The sequence below is a fragment of the Drosophila yakuba genome, chromosome X (genome assembly GCF_016746365.2).
Source record: "Drosophila yakuba strain Tai18E2 chromosome X, Prin_Dyak_Tai18E2_2.1, whole genome shotgun sequence".
Classification (NCBI taxonomy): domain Eukaryota; kingdom Metazoa; phylum Arthropoda; class Insecta; order Diptera; family Drosophilidae; genus Drosophila; species Drosophila yakuba.
This window is the reverse complement of record NC_052526.2, coordinates 6,341,323-6,356,329: the sequence shown is the minus strand read 5'-3', so window position 1 is coordinate 6,356,329 and position 15,007 is coordinate 6,341,323. Positions and strand designations below refer to the sequence as shown.

Genomic DNA, 15,007 nt, shown 5'->3' with positions numbered 1-15,007 from the left:
TATTCCATTTCAGATACCAGGCAAACAGAAATGTCAGGAGGTGGCCAACGATCATTTCGATTTAAGTAGCCACCTACTGCTAATTATGATTGCCTGGTGCATAAAACAATGAAATGTCCCAAAAACCCGACTTTTAAGCCGAATTTTGGTGGTAAAATTGAGAGATTCTGGATTTCTGATACCAGGCAAACAGAAATGTCAGGAGGTGGCCAACGATCATTTCGATTTAAGTAGCCACCTACTGCTAATTATGATTGCCTGGTGCATAAAACAATGAAATGTGCCGAAAACCGGACATTTAATCCGAGTTTTGTTCGAAAAATGGAGATATTTCGAATTTCAGATACCAGGCAAACAGAAATGTCAGGAAGTGGCCAACGATCATTTCGATTTAAGTAGCCACCTACTGCTAATTATGATTGCCTGGTGCATAAAACAATAAAATGTCCCAAAAACCCGACTTTTAAGCCGAATTTTGGTGGTAAAATTGAGAGATTCTGGATTTCTGATACCAGGCAAACAGAAATGTCAGGAAGTGGCCAACGATCATTTCGATTTAAGTAGCCACCTACTGCTAATTATGATTGCCTGGTGCATAAAACAATGAAATGTGCCGAAAACCGGACATTTAATCCGAGTTTTGTTCGAAAAATGGAGATATTTCGAATTTCAGATACCAGGCAAACAGAAATGTCAGGAGGTGACCAACGATCATTTCGATTCTAGTAGACACCTACTGCTAATTATGATCGACTGGTGCATAAAGTTATGAAATGGGCCGAAAACCTGACTTTTGATCCGAGTTTTGTTGGGAAAATTTAGCGATTCTGGATTTCAGATACCAGGCGAACAGAAATGTCAGGAGGTGATTTTGCAGAATTTAAAATCAAGCAGCCCTCGAATGTAGGCAACGAAGAAATTCACGATCCGCTGATCTCATCTCTTCCATCAGCCCAAAAGTATGCAATGAATAATTCCTGACCAGCTGGTCAACGTTTTCCGACAGATCCTAAAAGTATGCAACAGAAAGTATACAGCAAAAATTCATGTGTAGCTGATGTGCAGCAACATTCATTAATTTATCGCTGCATACTTTTGGGCTGCAGGAAGAAATTCTTGCAGCCGCCAAAATTCCGTTGCATACCTTTAGGGTCGGTCGGAAAACGTTGACCAGCTGGTCAGGAATTATTCGTTGCATACTTTTGGGCTGATGGAAGAGATGAGATCAGCGGATCGTGAATTTCTTCGTTGCCTACTTTCGAGGGCTGCTTGATTTTAAATTCTGCAAAATCACCTCCTGACATTTCTGTTCGCCTGGTATCTGAAATCCAGAATCGCTAAATTTTCCCAACAAAACTCGGATCAAAAGTCAGGTTTTCGGCCCATTTCATAACTTTATGCACCAGTCGATCATAATTAGCAGTAGGTGTCTACTAGAATCGAAATGATCGTTGGTCACCTCCCGACATTTCTGTTTGCCTGGTATCTGAAATTCGAAATATCTCCATTTTTCGAACAAAACTCGGATTAAATGTCCGGTTTTCGGCACATTTCATTGTTTTATGCACCAGGCAATCATAATTAGCAGTAGGTGGCTACTTAAATCGAAATGATCGTTGGCCACTTCCTGACATTTCTGTTTGCCTGGTATCTGAAATTCGAAATATCTCCATTTTTCGAACAAAACTCGGATTAAATGTCCGGTTTTCGGCACATTTCATTGTTTTATGCACCAGGCAATCATAATTAGCAGTAGGTGGCTACTTAAATCGAAATGATCGTTGGCCACTTCCTGACATTTCTGTTTGCCTGGTATCTGAAATTCGAAATATCTCCATTTTTCGAACAAAACTCGGATTAAATGTCCGGTTTTTGGGACATTTCATTGTTTTATGCACCAGGCAATCATAATTAGCAGTAGGTGGCTACTTAAATCGAAATGATCGTTGGCCACTTCCTGACATTTCTGTTTGCCTGGTATCTGAAATTCGAAGTATCTCCATTTTTCGAACAAAACTCGGATTAAATGTCCGGTTTTCGGCACATTTCATTGTTTTATGCACCAGGCAATCATAATTAGCAGTAGGTGGCTACTTAAATCGAAATGATCGTTGGCCACTTCCTGACATTTCTGTTTGCCTGGTATTTGAAATTCGAAATATCTCCATTTTTCGAACAAAACTCGGATTAAATGTCCGGTTTTTGGGACATTTCATTGTTTTATGCACCAGGCAATCATAATTAGCAGTAGGTGGCTACTTAAATCGAAATGATCGTTGGCCACTTCCTGACATTTCTGTTTGCCTGGTATCTGAAATCCAGAATCTCTCAATTTTACCACCAAAACTCGGCTTAAAAGTCCGTTTTTTGGCCCATTTTATTGTTTTATGCACCAGGCAATCATAATTAGCAGTAGGTGGCTACTTAAATCGAAATGATCGTTGGCCACTTCCTGACATTTCTGTTCGACTGGTATCTGAAATTCGAAATATCTCCATTTTTCGAACAAAACTCGGATCAAATGTCCGGTTTTCGCCACATTTCATTACTTTATGCACCAGGCGATCCTAATTAGCAGTAGGTGGCTACTTAAATCGAAATTATCGTTGGCCACTTCCTGACATTTCTGTTTGCCTGGTATCTGAAATTCGAAATATCTTCATTTTTCGAACAAAACTCGGATTTAATGTCCGGTTTTTGGGACATTTCATTGTTTTATACACCAGGCCATCATAATTAGCAGTAGGTGTCTACCAGAATCGAAATGATCGTTGGTCACTTCCTGACATTTCTGTTTGCCTGGTATCTGAAATTCGAAATATCTTCATTTTTCGAACAAAACTCGGATTTAATGTCCGGTTTTTGGGACATTTCATTGTTTTATGCACCAGGCAATCATAATTAGCAGTAGTAGGTGGCTACTAAAATCGAAATGATCGTTGGCCACCCCCTGACATTTCTGTTTGCCTGGTATCTGAAATCAGAATCTCTCAATTTTCCCAACAAAACTCGGATCACATTTTTATCAAAAAAATAACAGAACAAATGTTGACAACAATGTGATATTTTCAATCGGAGTTTTTGCCATAACTTGGCCATAAAAGGTGGCAGAGCTTAAATGAAGACTGTTTTGTGTTGCTAATAAACATAACTAACTATCCCCAGCACTAGTTTTGTGATTTTGAAAAACAACAGTTTTTACAAATTTTCGCATTTTTGATAAGGGGTACCATCATCAAAAATTGAAAAAAATGTGAAAAAAATAGTTTTTTTTTTTGAAAACACAGTTTGATTGGAAATTTTATTACGAATTCAACGAGATATGACATTCCATAATTGGACCACTTATTTGAATGCTGTGATCAAAATACTGATAATTATTTACGCAAAAAAACAGAAAATCGATTTTGGCCATAAATTCAATATTTACGATTGGTATTTTCGGTATAATTTGGCTAAAAATGGTCAGAAAGTGAAAAGAATTACATATTTTTACTCCTAATTAGCAATACTAACCAATCAAATCACTTTTTGACCGACTCTGTTAAAATAATTTTTTGCCAAATTTTCGCATTTTTTGTAAGGGGTAACATCATTAAAATTTGCGAAAAATGGCAACAAATTAGAATTTCCTTTTTCGAATACCGATCGATAGAGAATTTTGTTACGAATTCAACGAGGTATAGCACTCCACCTTTGGACAACTATTTTTTATGCTATCGAACAAACACTTATTATTTTTTACCAAATGGTACATTATTTTTTTTTAACGGGGTTTTCTCCATACCTTGGCCAAAAAAGGTGGAACAGTTGAAATGAAGACTGTTTTGTACTGCCAATAAGTGTACATATTATAGGCGAAATAGAACGAAGTACTCGACAAATTTCGAAAGATTCCTTATCGCTAGGTCGCTTGCTGGGTATTCCGTTTAAGTTTTAGAGAATTTGTGCTAAAATTTTATATTTAAAGGCGCACAGAGCGAGCGAAAACAAAAGGGAAAACAAGTATTTTGGTGGATTGACGTGCGACTGGGTCAAAGGGGTATTGAAGAGTAGGGAGGAAATAGGCTGTTTTGACGTGATATGCGATCTTTGACAGTATCTGAATGCGTATATAAGTAATTCAGTGGGGGCTTGTGTGTGTGAGGATACTTAAACTAGTTGGGGCGCCTCCAATATGGCAGCATTGGCAAACTGCCCGAATTGAATGATATATACAATAGAATAAACCGACTACTACATTGTGGGCAAACGTTTAGCTGGTTATTGCCCCCAGTGCGATAGCCAATCGTAGTTGCAACCAGATGTCATTAAAAAAAGAAAGTTACGAGTATTGTGAGGGTATCGAAATATTTGTATGTGGAACATGCGTTCTGTTTCGTTCAGGAATTTGTGATCCTGATTACTCGTCTGTGAGCTTTTCTTGACCACAATAGCAGTACTCACTGAAGGCGGATCCTCAATATGACACGTTTTGGGATCATCTTGTGCTTTCGCTTTCGGCCAGCTGTCCTGACTTAATCATTCACTTAACCGCATTGATTAATTGCTCATCGGATGTTTCTCTCACGCTCACACTTGCATTGGCATTCCCCTGGCCTAAATCCAGGGGCGTCTAACAAGGGGCTCGATTCCTAGCAGCAAAGCATTTGAATAAGCCAATTTCATGTTATATCACTCATTTTCATTTTGGAAACATAAATGTATTATGTGGCCTAATTTGAAAATGGGCATCTTCCCAATATTGTATCTCTGTCGAAAGTCCCCTTCTCGTAGGCCCCTGTGTTGACATTTTTGTGGCCCTATCGACTGAGCTATTTCGGTGGCACTTCTCGACAATAGCGATGCAGTGCCTCATCCAAGCGGAAAAGTAGAGTATGCTAACAAATAAACTCACCGTGGGATCTTGGCATCGGACGCACTTGCAGATGAAGTGCTTGGTCATTCCGAGGAATATTTTCCTGGCCAGCGTGGACCACAGCAACTTGGCGTACGACATGGTGATCTCGGCTCCAGCTGGAATCCGTTCGGTGGCGCACACCACAATGGTTTCCCCGTTCTCGAAGTGGTGAGCCGCATTTGGGGTGCACTGGTGGTTCAGGAGTCCAGCCAAAGGGAAGAGCGCCCGCACCAACACCTCGTGGCCATCCACATTGCTACGGGCTTCGAAGGCATTGGTGTTGAAGGCGCAGATGGTGCGGTAGAAGTAGTCCAACATGTCCTGCTCCCGCGGAAAGTGCTTGAAGCAATCGGCAGCCCGTTGCACCTCCTTCATATAGTACCGATCCATGTTGGCCTGCATGGCATACAGCAACTTTCGTGCGGCTTCGTCCAGAAAGAAGCATCGCACAACACTAAGAATTCGGAGGGCGCGCGGTTCGATTCTCTGGCTCTCCAGTGGCTTCCACTTGCGAAAGAGCTTGCACTCCAGGTCGTGACGCGAGGAGTCCCGACACTCCGAGCAAACTGGCAATCCGCAGCCAGCCGGGCAGAGGGCTGCCGAGTCCGTGGAGCCCGGAATCAGGCGGTAGCAAAGAGTGCAAGTGCGCAGATTGGTCGACCGATGAGCCGTTGGACCCACCAGCAACGTGTGCTCCCGGAAGAGCTCCTCGCCCGGTGCTATCTCCCTGGTGGCAAAGATGCCACGCCCGGAAATGGGTGAGTCGGCCACCCGCCAAGAGGGATCCTGTGGTCGCAGTTCACCCAAGTGAATGTCTATCAGGTCGGCTAACTCCTGCGTGGACGCACTGATGGTCATTTGGTTTGAGGATCTCGGCTCCTCTGGAACAGGTGTGCTAGGTGTGGACATGACGGCCTGCAGTAAGGGCAACTCTCTCTCGATTCCGTCGATAATCAAAACGCTACTGACCGCCGCCGCAGCGGAAACTCTCCGATCGTGCGAGTGTTCTCGCTTTTCTCGGAGGGACAGCTAATTATAGTACGGTGGCTCTCGGATTTCCCGACTGCTCGCTGGACAGGCACAGCTGGCGGATATGCGGCCGTCGAAAAATAAACACTAGCCTTTTATTGGAATTGCTGTTAACCCACTGAGTATTGAGGGCTATGTATTATATTCAAGCATTTGTATGTACTTTTTGGCAATAAATAAAAAACCTATCTGATTTATGTTGGCGTGCACTTAATTCATTAATAGCCCTTTTTTTTCTAACGCATAATATCTGTGATAAGCAACATTGCGTATGATTGATGATGAACTTGCAGCCACTTACGTATACGTAATATGTATTAAAATACGTAATTCCTATTCCTACGCATTGTGCGAAAAAAAAACAAACGTTGCATACTTTCAGGCGCAAGCGTAAACGCAAAGTGAAAGCAAGTCACATTGCGTTCAACGTAACAAAACAACCAATCCAGCAATTGTAACACTCGAAGTTCAGTTTTATTTTATGTTTGTTTTTTATTTATTGAACATGACACACATCGTTTTGGGTTAAAACTTGGGCTTCGCGCATCCGTCGCTGTTTTAGTGAGTTAGATTTCGAACATAAACTGGACTCTGAAACGCAAACAAGGGATTCGGCTTAGGCTTCGATAAATGCTTCTGTTAGTATACACTACAAATACGATGGAGGGGGGCGATTTGGATTTTGGATTCCTTGGAGCGCAAGCCCATTGCAAATGGTCTCTTATGATATACGTTGCATTCGCTTAAATCTGACTGCTTTATGTACATATTGCTTTCCTGTTCCTCTCTCTCTCTCTTTGTTTTCCGTGGCTTTTGCTTTGCTTTATTGCACGCTTAATAATTAATGTGTTTATTAAAATTACCGAAACGAAATCAGCATAGGATCGATTGGGGAAAGGGAAATGGGGGAAGGGGGGTGGTGGGGTGGTGGGGGATGGGACATGAGCACAAGTTCTTGAAGCACATAATAAATAGTTGCAGGCACTTACATAACTGGCGTTCAGATGGAACCGATTAGGGATTAACATTTAAAATAGAAATCATTAAGATTAGTGTTTAGCTTTGTATGTTACACAAGGCACGCGGCTGCTGGCGTTCGGGAAAGTGGGCGGTGGGCAGATGGGCAGATGGGCAGATGGACAGATGGTCAGGTGCCAGGTGCCCTGCTCCAGCATCCTTGTAGTCCTAGTCTAGTACTGGTACCAGGGCTGTCGGCGCACCCACTGCAGACGATTGCTGGTCTGGTCCGAGCGGATCTTGATGCTGGCTCCCTCGGCGGCGCGCACCGTCTCCTTCACCTGGAATCGCACATGGCGAGAAGAGGGAGTTACCAATGGAATGGAATGGAAACAGAAGTTAGCTTCCTGTGAATGGAGTATAACTTACGCTCTGCATGAGGTTTTGGGCATTGCCCACGAGCATCTCGGTGGCCTCGCGATCCTCGTCGGATCCCTGGGCGCCCAGCATCGTGGCCTTCACGGTGGACAGGATTTTCAGCTGAGTGCCGATGGTGGGTATGCGCTCGCACACCTGCAGCAGGTTGGTGCGGATGCGGCGATCAGTGCACTGGCGGGCCAACTCCTTGGCCAAACGGGTCACGTCCTCGGAGGCCTCGGCGATCTTCTTGGCGGTGGCGATCAGCTCCCGCTTGCTGCCCCTCGAGTCGGACAGCACCAGCTCGCTGAGACGGGCCATCAGGATCGCCATGCGTTTGGCGGCCGCAATGATCTCGTTGTCCTTGGACGACCACTGGCGCACCTCCTGGTGCAAGCCACGCGCGGCGATCTGTGGGCAAAAAGCGGTTTAGTTGCCATTCTAACGCTCCAAAGGACGAGTATACTCACCAGGATGGGCTGATTGGCATGTGGCATCGTGCGGAAGACGCCCTCGTCTTCATCGTCCGTTTCCGGAGGTGGCGGACGCACAGGCGCCAATCCTTCCCTAGGCAGTGGTGGGCGTGGAGGCGCACGCTCGGCTGGCAAAAAGAAATGAAACAATCAACACTTTGACTTTGGCATGGACGAGGATGTGGATACTCACCATTCTGGTTGGACAGATGCAGGGCGCTTAGCTCCGGAATGGGTGGCGGCAGGGAAGTGGGCAGTGGTGGTGGCTGCGGCGGCGCAATGGCATCTCGAACCTCGCGCACATCGCCAAGTAGCCGCTGGAAGGAGTTCTTCCAAGCGGCCGCTGCCGCCGGATCGGCAATGTTGGTGGCCACCAGTTTGGCGTCGCCAACCATGGCGGGCAGCGAACGCTCCAACCGATTGGCGGCGGCATTCAAGCGCTCGGTGAACACCGGATCCTCGGAGTTATCCGCCTCCTGTTTGGCCACCAACAAGACGCGATTGATCAGGCGGGCAATGTTCGAGGTGTTGTCCACCATCTTCTGCGGCTGGCGCGCATGGATGGCGTCCTCACAGAGCTTGGCGTACACCTGCATGTGCTCCTCGGACGTTTTGATGAAGTCCGCCGGGTCCGTGGCCTGGTCGCAGAGGGTGCGCATGCGCAGCACGGTGTCCGCGTACTGCTGCTTCAGGTTCTGCAGATGCTCGTCCGCCGCCTTGCTGCCCGGATAGTTCATACGGATGCGACCGGCGCTGATTAGCTGCGGCGTGAGGGAGTCCACTTGGGCGGCCGAGGAGAGCAGAATCTCGGCGATCTTCTTGTTGCCGCACGCACCACCGGCGGCCACCATTCTGGAGGTCTTGGAGGCGCGATCGCTGAAGGCCTGCAGGTTGTTTGACTTCTGGTTGAAGTTCTGCTCCCGTCCGGGCGTTCCCTCTGGCTGGAGCACCGCCTCCGTGAACTGTTTCAGCGGCGTGCTGACGTCCATGAAGTCCTGCACAATGCGGTTGACCAGGGCGTTCTGGATGGCCGCCTTCAGCTCGTAGAGCTTCTGGGTGAGCTGCTTGGCCGCCTGCTTGGCCGCCGGTCCGGTTCCGGCTGCCTGGCGCTTGAGGCGCTCCACTTCGTCGCACAGCTGCTGAATCTCGGCCTTCTGGTGGCCGGGACAGCCCTCGGCCACCTTGCGACCCTCTTCCACAATCAGATTGATGGCCCGCTCGCCGAGGCCGCCGTCGTTGATTTCCGGATGCTGCAGCCACTTCACCGCCTGCTCCAATCGACCCTGGATGGTGTGGGCCGTCTGCTGAACGCCAGCCTTGTCCACGCCGAGCACCGCCTGGTGCACCAGGGACTGCAGCTCTCCCAGCCGATCACGGATGCCCCGGGCCAGGGACTCCGCCTGGGGACTCTGGCCCTTGCCCTCCTGGCGCAGCTCGCACAAGGTGTTGGCCATGGCCGTCACCTCATCGGCCAGCTTGCGAATGGGATACGAGTCCTGGGGCAGACAGCGCTCTGAGATCTCCGTCGCATTGTCGATCACCTGGCGCAGTGCCTTCTCGCCGACGCCGCCGCGCAGGGCATAGGGATTCGAGAGCCACTCGTTGGCCAGCTCCATTTTGTTGGAAATGGCATTGGAGAGCTTCTTCAGCACGGTGAGGTTGTCCAGTTCGCTGGTGTCCTCGTCGTAGGTGGTCAGCTGCAGCACGCGGATGATCTCCTGCAGTTCGTCGCTCATCCTGGCGGCCAGGTAGTTCCGGTTCTCAGCCGCCTCCTCTGCACCGCGGCCCTGTTGCTCCACAATGTGAATGTAGACCTTCATGCTGCAGATGAGGATGGGGGCCAGGGTCTTCACTTGCTCCAGGCACCGCACCAATATTTCGCTGTGCACCTGGTGGGTCAGCTCCTTCTCGCGGGCGCCCACCTCGCGATGCACCTTGCTCAGACAGGGCGAGAGGTCTTTGAGGAACTGCACCAGCTGCTCCATGGTGTTGATCACCTCCGCCACTGCCAAGTAGTCCAGCACCCGCTTGCACTCCTGGATGATCTTCCGCACCTCGCTCTCGTCGAAGCAGAGCAGCAGCGAGGAGGTGCCCTGCAGGATGCCGCGGCTTCCCTCGATTAGCTTCTTGCGCGCCGGACCCGAGTACGGATCGGAGCGGAGCATATCGGACGCCTCCTCCAGCAGCTGCGAGGCACCCTCCACGCGGTGCAATGCCGAGGGCATGTCCTGGCGCAGGATCTTGTCGTCGGAGCTGTTGATCGTCTCGCGGCCCACCTTCACGAGATTGGCCACCGCCGCCGACACCACCTGCACCGGCCGACTGAGGTCCGGCATCGCGTTGCCATCCTCGGCCTCCTCGTGCAGGATCACCAGACGGGATACCTGTCGGTTACGGGGAATAGGACAGGAAAGTCGTTAGTACAGGATTTTATACATGCTTATAACTAGAAGCTGTTTCTATATGTACACATATTCGGGGGGAGATTGGAATGCATATATGGTGTCCGATCAATCAGTCAGAAGTTGGAATCGTCACCCCTTGAATGCAATCATAATGCCACCCCCTCAGGTATTCCCCAGTTGTTGGTATTACTCCGACTATTCCATATATAGTTTTCAAAGTGTCCAGAGCTAAGTGCTTATTGCTTCTTGCTGGCAAAAGACTCAAGTAAATTGATTTATTTGAAATGGCAATTAGTTTTCTCTCGATTTGTAGATGGAAGCCGCTTAAATGGGAGACAAAACAATTGGATCTGTAACACGAATGCGTCTCCATTGGCGACCGACCAGTGATTACTTCATGCCCGTTCCCATTCAAGCGCGCTGATTGATCAATCAATTCCCATTCCCATTCCAATGGAGTTGTTTATGGCGGCAAGACTGTTAATGATCTCGCTGCGTGATCGCTCAGTGGTGCCCACTTGGACTTATCGTCGATCCGCTGGAGCTTCGCGCTCCATTCATTCATCGTTTCGGGGAGCTGACGGAGCTGGTGGAGCTGGCGAAGAGCGCGGCGATGAAAACGGGCGTGGGCGCCGCCATGGAACGCCACATGGTGCATGGCATTTGGACTTGACATCAGCACCTGCTCAAGGTGTTTTTGGCCATGGCCATCTGTCTATTTATAGGCAATGAACACTGTTCGCACAGCGTCTCCGCCGACGCTAATCTCCACTGAGCCCCACTAAACCGAAACTAAATCGAAACTAAACCGAAACTAAATCGAAACTAAATCGAACCTAAATCGAATCTCAATCGAAGCGCAGCTAATTCGAAGACTTAAGACCGAAGACTGAACTGGTGTAAGCCGGCGGATTAGCTGGTTAGCCACTGAGCCACTTGGCACCACACGTCATGGGGGGAGGGGGTGGTCATCCTCCTGCTCCAGCCACCGCGCTGGGCGGCACTTGTGCAATTAGCAGCAATTGGCCCACTTGATCAATTAATTATGCAATTAAGCTCCTCTAGTCGCTCCCTAGTGGCTCTCCGCCAAACGGACTAATTATACGGACAGAGACATGTGTGCCCGACTTTATGTCTTATGTATCCATGCGCTGATTGATGTGCTGAATGATCGTTTTTAATTCATTCGTTTGCCAGCAGCACCCACCACCACTACCATCATCACTCTCATTCCCACGGCTGATGAGTAATGCGCTGGGTTTGCTTTTTGGCACGGATCTCAGCCCCGAATCCTCACTCATCCGCGTCGCTGCAGATGTGCTGGCTACACCTACAACACCCACACCTGCGATCCTCACCTCCAATGGCCTCCTGTATCTTATTGCCCATAGCCCATAGCCTATAGCCTTTGCTTTTGCTTTTAGTCTGCTTTTGCCTTTGCCATGATTTCATTTTCATGGCTTGTCCGTCGTAAATGTTTTTATTTTGGTTGCTTCCTCTCGCTGACGCCGAATGTTGTTGCCGCCGTTGTTGGCTTTTACTAAACGTATTTTATGCTGCTATTTTTGGAACTCGGCCAAAAGCCACCCCCTCCACTCCCCATCCCCTATTTCCGATGTCCGAGTATCGCACTTATTTGTTTGCTTTGCGCCGCCCGATTTTTCATTTTCATTTGTTGCGTTATTAAATTAAAATTCTGCCTGTCCTCAGAAGCTCAGGTTGGCGCTGGCCTCTGATCAACATTTATTCTTATTCCTATGCTTATTATTTCCACCTCATTTATTTTTAGACCCGTTAAGTAACGCCAGAAAACAAAACAACCAAGACAAGACGCCGATCGCTCCGCGCGTTTGTTTCGTCTCATGATGGAAACGCACATGAATAGATGGATGGATATACACATATGTATATTGAGGGGGCGATCAGATCGGTTTGGATCGGAAATATATAATATATAGCAACAACGGTTGGGGGAATCAGGTGCAAACGGCCGCTATAGCTAAACGAATGCGATCGATAGTGAGTGAGTTTCGGTGGGGAAAGTGGCAAGTGGAGAGTGGAAAAGTGGAAAGTGGAGTCAGTGGTGCGCAGTCAGATGCAATCTCACAGCTACCACGTACACACATACACTGGGAAAATGTTGACTAGCAAAAGGCAGTGGTTTGCAAACCAGGCCAAATTATCTAGACTTTACTTTACAATCATTTGTGTGACGAACTTTAAACTACTTAAGTATTATGCTTTTCAAGTGCATGTTTGAATTGATTCTGACATTTATCGCTAGCCAAGCGTAACTTGTAGGTTTGCTTTTCCCAGTGTAGTTTCGTATGTTATACGTATGATTATCCTGCTAAGCGCAGCGTCTTAATAACCAAGGAACGTTACCTTCTTGGGCGCCAACTTGCGCACTAGTTATAGCTATGCAAACGAGAGATTTAAGCTTGAAACGGAAGTTTAGCAAAATGCCCAATTCCAAATCCGCAATCCCCAATCTAATCCCCAATGAGAGAGGACGCTGCTTACCTGTTGGGCCACAGGATCTAGAATGCTCTCGATGGTTTTTGTGTGAAAGACGGGCATCTTGGCTGCGTGTTTCGTCTGCTTCCTTGTTCAGTTCTCCTCGGTTTGCTTCAGTTTGTCTCAGTTGTCGCTCTTCTTCTTTTGTGGGCCAGATCTGTGGCGAGCTGAAAGAAGCGAATGGAATTTAAATGAGCCAGTTGAAGCACGAAGTGGGCCAAACATCTCGGGGGTTATCTCTCTGCATTCACAATTCCACCTGAACTGCCAGATTAGAATGTGAGTGAGGCATTCCGAGGCATCGTTCTAGTCTCTTGCGAAAGTAACAGATATGTATGACCCCAAAACAAATTGTAAGTGATCATGGATTTTTCCAACCCCACAACCCCGCACTTCAATTGACTTGAGCTGTATGGCAAGTTGGGGAAGAGGTGGCGGAACGGGGCAGTATGTAAATCAATTGATCGGCGCACAACTGTCGGCCTTGTGCCCAATTCCAGTACCCCGCAAATTGATGGAAACAATAAACTTCAGTGGTGCACAAGGAACTCAAAGGACCCCATTGAGTGGGCCTGCCATCCCTGCCTTGGATGATATGGTTAATATCCAAGGGTCTGGGTATTTTGTTTCTCTGCTTTTCGCTTGTGTTGATTCAGTTCTGTTCTGTTGATTCAGTTTTCTTGCTGGGGCTTTCGCTTTAATACCGATGACGCATCTTGTGAGGTCACTCGCCAGACTTTTGGGGGATGTCGAGATATTGGGTATCGGATTGGAAATGGGAATGGAACTGCTACAGTGACGCACTAACTGGCCAGGGTGCGGGCCGTAATTGGCCATGATTTACGGCAAAAGGTGGCAAACGGTGGAAAATGGTGGAAATTGGTAAAAGCGGGAAATGGAAAAGCGAAACGTGCCAAAGACATTGAAAATACTACTTCCTCTAGAGCTCAACTGGCAATCTGCTGCGTGGGAGGGTCCCATTTTGGGTTGGGGCTCGGGATGGGGCTGGTTTCCCCTCTCTCTACCCATCAACCATCCACCATCCAGTCACACTGGGAGCACACAGAGTATTTCTGGACTTTTAGAACCTGCACACAGTGCACACACACTGCCACTCGCTGCCAGATGAATATCTAAATATACAAGTCTAAATATACGGGAATAGTTGTGATGTACGTCCGCCACTTATGGAATTTTGCTTTCGATTGATTTTCGCCATTCTCAACGCCCGGTTTGAAAAATTGAAAAATTCGAGATGTGGGCAGGGGTTTATTGACATGGTTTATTGTCGGTTCGTGGCCATTTATGGCTAACAAATTCCAGCCAATGTTGCAGCAACACACACACACGCACAACAGCAATTGGACAGGTTGATCGGCACAGCTTCTTATCAGAAGCTCTAGAAGTGCGCTGCATGGCACTCCAATGGGATCGCAGATACTGTTCCCAGGTATACTGTTCCCAATTGGGTGACGGGAGCTGCTGCCAGTTGGATGACGGGAGCTGCTCCCAATTGAATGACGGGAGCTGCTCCGGATTGGGATAATGACCTGATCCCATGCACAGGCAACACACACACAGAATACACTCAAACAAAATCGAAGTCTCGAAAAATCAGCAAGCGGGTCTCCCGAACGTGATCTCTCTTCGAAGTGGAATCGCTTTGTTATTGCACATTACTTCGCTGCTTCTTTTTTGGCTGTGTCACTGGGAATTTATTAATCACGACACCACTACTCTCGCAGCAGCAGCAACAATTGGTTCACACACACACACAAACGCACCACAACAAAAACATAAAAAATAAAAGAAATGCAAATAAACGGCGAGAATGATTAACTAAATGTAGGAAAACACGCCGAACTAATGTTGTTAGCTGCTGCTCATCATCAGCTTGTTTACGGATAATTCATCGGAATGGAATACTGGCTATATGCTTAGTTATTTACTTTGTCTGGCTCGATTTTGCTGCGCCCCAACTTTCTTGCCCGACTGTTCTTTCAATACTAAAAAAAGATTTCGATTGGGGGGCGCACACATACACGCTGGCGCACTCAGCCAGTCTGCGCACAGTGGGCATCAGTGGGCATCGGATTCTGACTGTTCTCCCAACAGTGACATCTTCAAATTAAGCTTCCTTCGACGTGTGATTTACTTTCCTATACACAAAGTACCAAAGTTAAGAAAAGAAATGAAACATCTTAAGCACCATTACAGAAGAAACATGCATATTAGCCAGCTTGCTCAGAGATTTCGACCACTGTGCGAGGGTGACGCTATTATAGCTGTTCTCTATTCTTTCGCTCGCT

The 15,007-nt window shown here is 47.5% G+C and overlaps 2 protein-coding genes across 4 annotated transcripts; both read right to left on the bottom strand.

The window, feature by feature from the left end:
• Nucleotides 1–3,747: 3,747 nt before the first annotated feature.
• On the bottom strand, nucleotides 3,748–6,318 carry LOC6524431 (SET domain-containing protein SmydA-8). The gene has a single exon (XM_002100253.3). It carries the CDS (start codon nucleotides 5,807–5,809, stop codon nucleotides 4,685–4,687), a length of 1,125 nt encoding a protein of 374 aa, XP_002100289.2. The 5' UTR covers nucleotides 5,810–6,318; the 3' UTR covers nucleotides 3,748–4,684.
• A 78-nt stretch (nucleotides 6,319–6,396) lies between these two features.
• LOC6524430 (vinculin) lies at nucleotides 6,397–14,744 on the bottom strand. 3 transcript variants are annotated; one of them, XR_005562192.1, is made up of 7 exons: nucleotides 14,648–14,744; nucleotides 12,705–12,865; nucleotides 7,970–10,160; nucleotides 7,774–7,904; nucleotides 7,316–7,714; nucleotides 6,919–7,227; nucleotides 6,397–6,520 (listed from the first exon to the last, which is right to left on the bottom strand). XR_005562192.1 is itself a non-coding variant. In XM_002100252.4 (6 exons), exons 2-6 carry the CDS (start codon nucleotides 12,759–12,761, stop codon nucleotides 7,120–7,122), a joined length of 2,886 nt encoding a protein of 961 aa, XP_002100288.3. In that variant the 5' UTR covers nucleotides 12,762–12,865; nucleotides 14,648–14,744; the 3' UTR covers nucleotides 6,397–7,119. The 3 variants fall into 3 exon arrangements, 2 of the variants coding, with proteins under 2 accessions (XP_002100288.3, XP_039233521.1); XM_002100252.4 differs by having other exon boundaries at nucleotides 6,397–7,227; XM_039377587.2 differs by lacking the exon at nucleotides 14,648–14,744 and adding an exon at nucleotides 12,567–12,599 and having other exon boundaries at nucleotides 6,397–7,227.
• Nucleotides 14,745–15,007: the final 263 nt, after the last annotated feature.

Excerpts from the sequence above, each read along its gene's own strand:
- LOC6524430 (XM_002100252.4), bottom strand. The coding sequence starts at position 12,761 with ATGCCCGTCTTTCACACAAAAACCATCGAGAGCATTCTAGATCCTGTG. Across the intron at positions 7,905-7,969 it reads GCATCTGTCCAACCAGAATG|CCGAGCGTGCGCCTCCACGC; the intron begins GTGAGTATCCAC and ends TCTTTTTGCCAG. Across the intron at positions 7,715-7,773 it reads ATGCCAATCAGCCCATCCTG|ATCGCCGCGCGTGGCTTGCA; the intron begins GTGAGTATACTC and ends TTTTGCCCACAG.
- LOC6524431 (XM_002100253.3), bottom strand. The coding sequence starts at position 5,809 with ATGTCCACACCTAGCACACCTGTTCCAGAGGAGCCGAGATCCTCAAAC.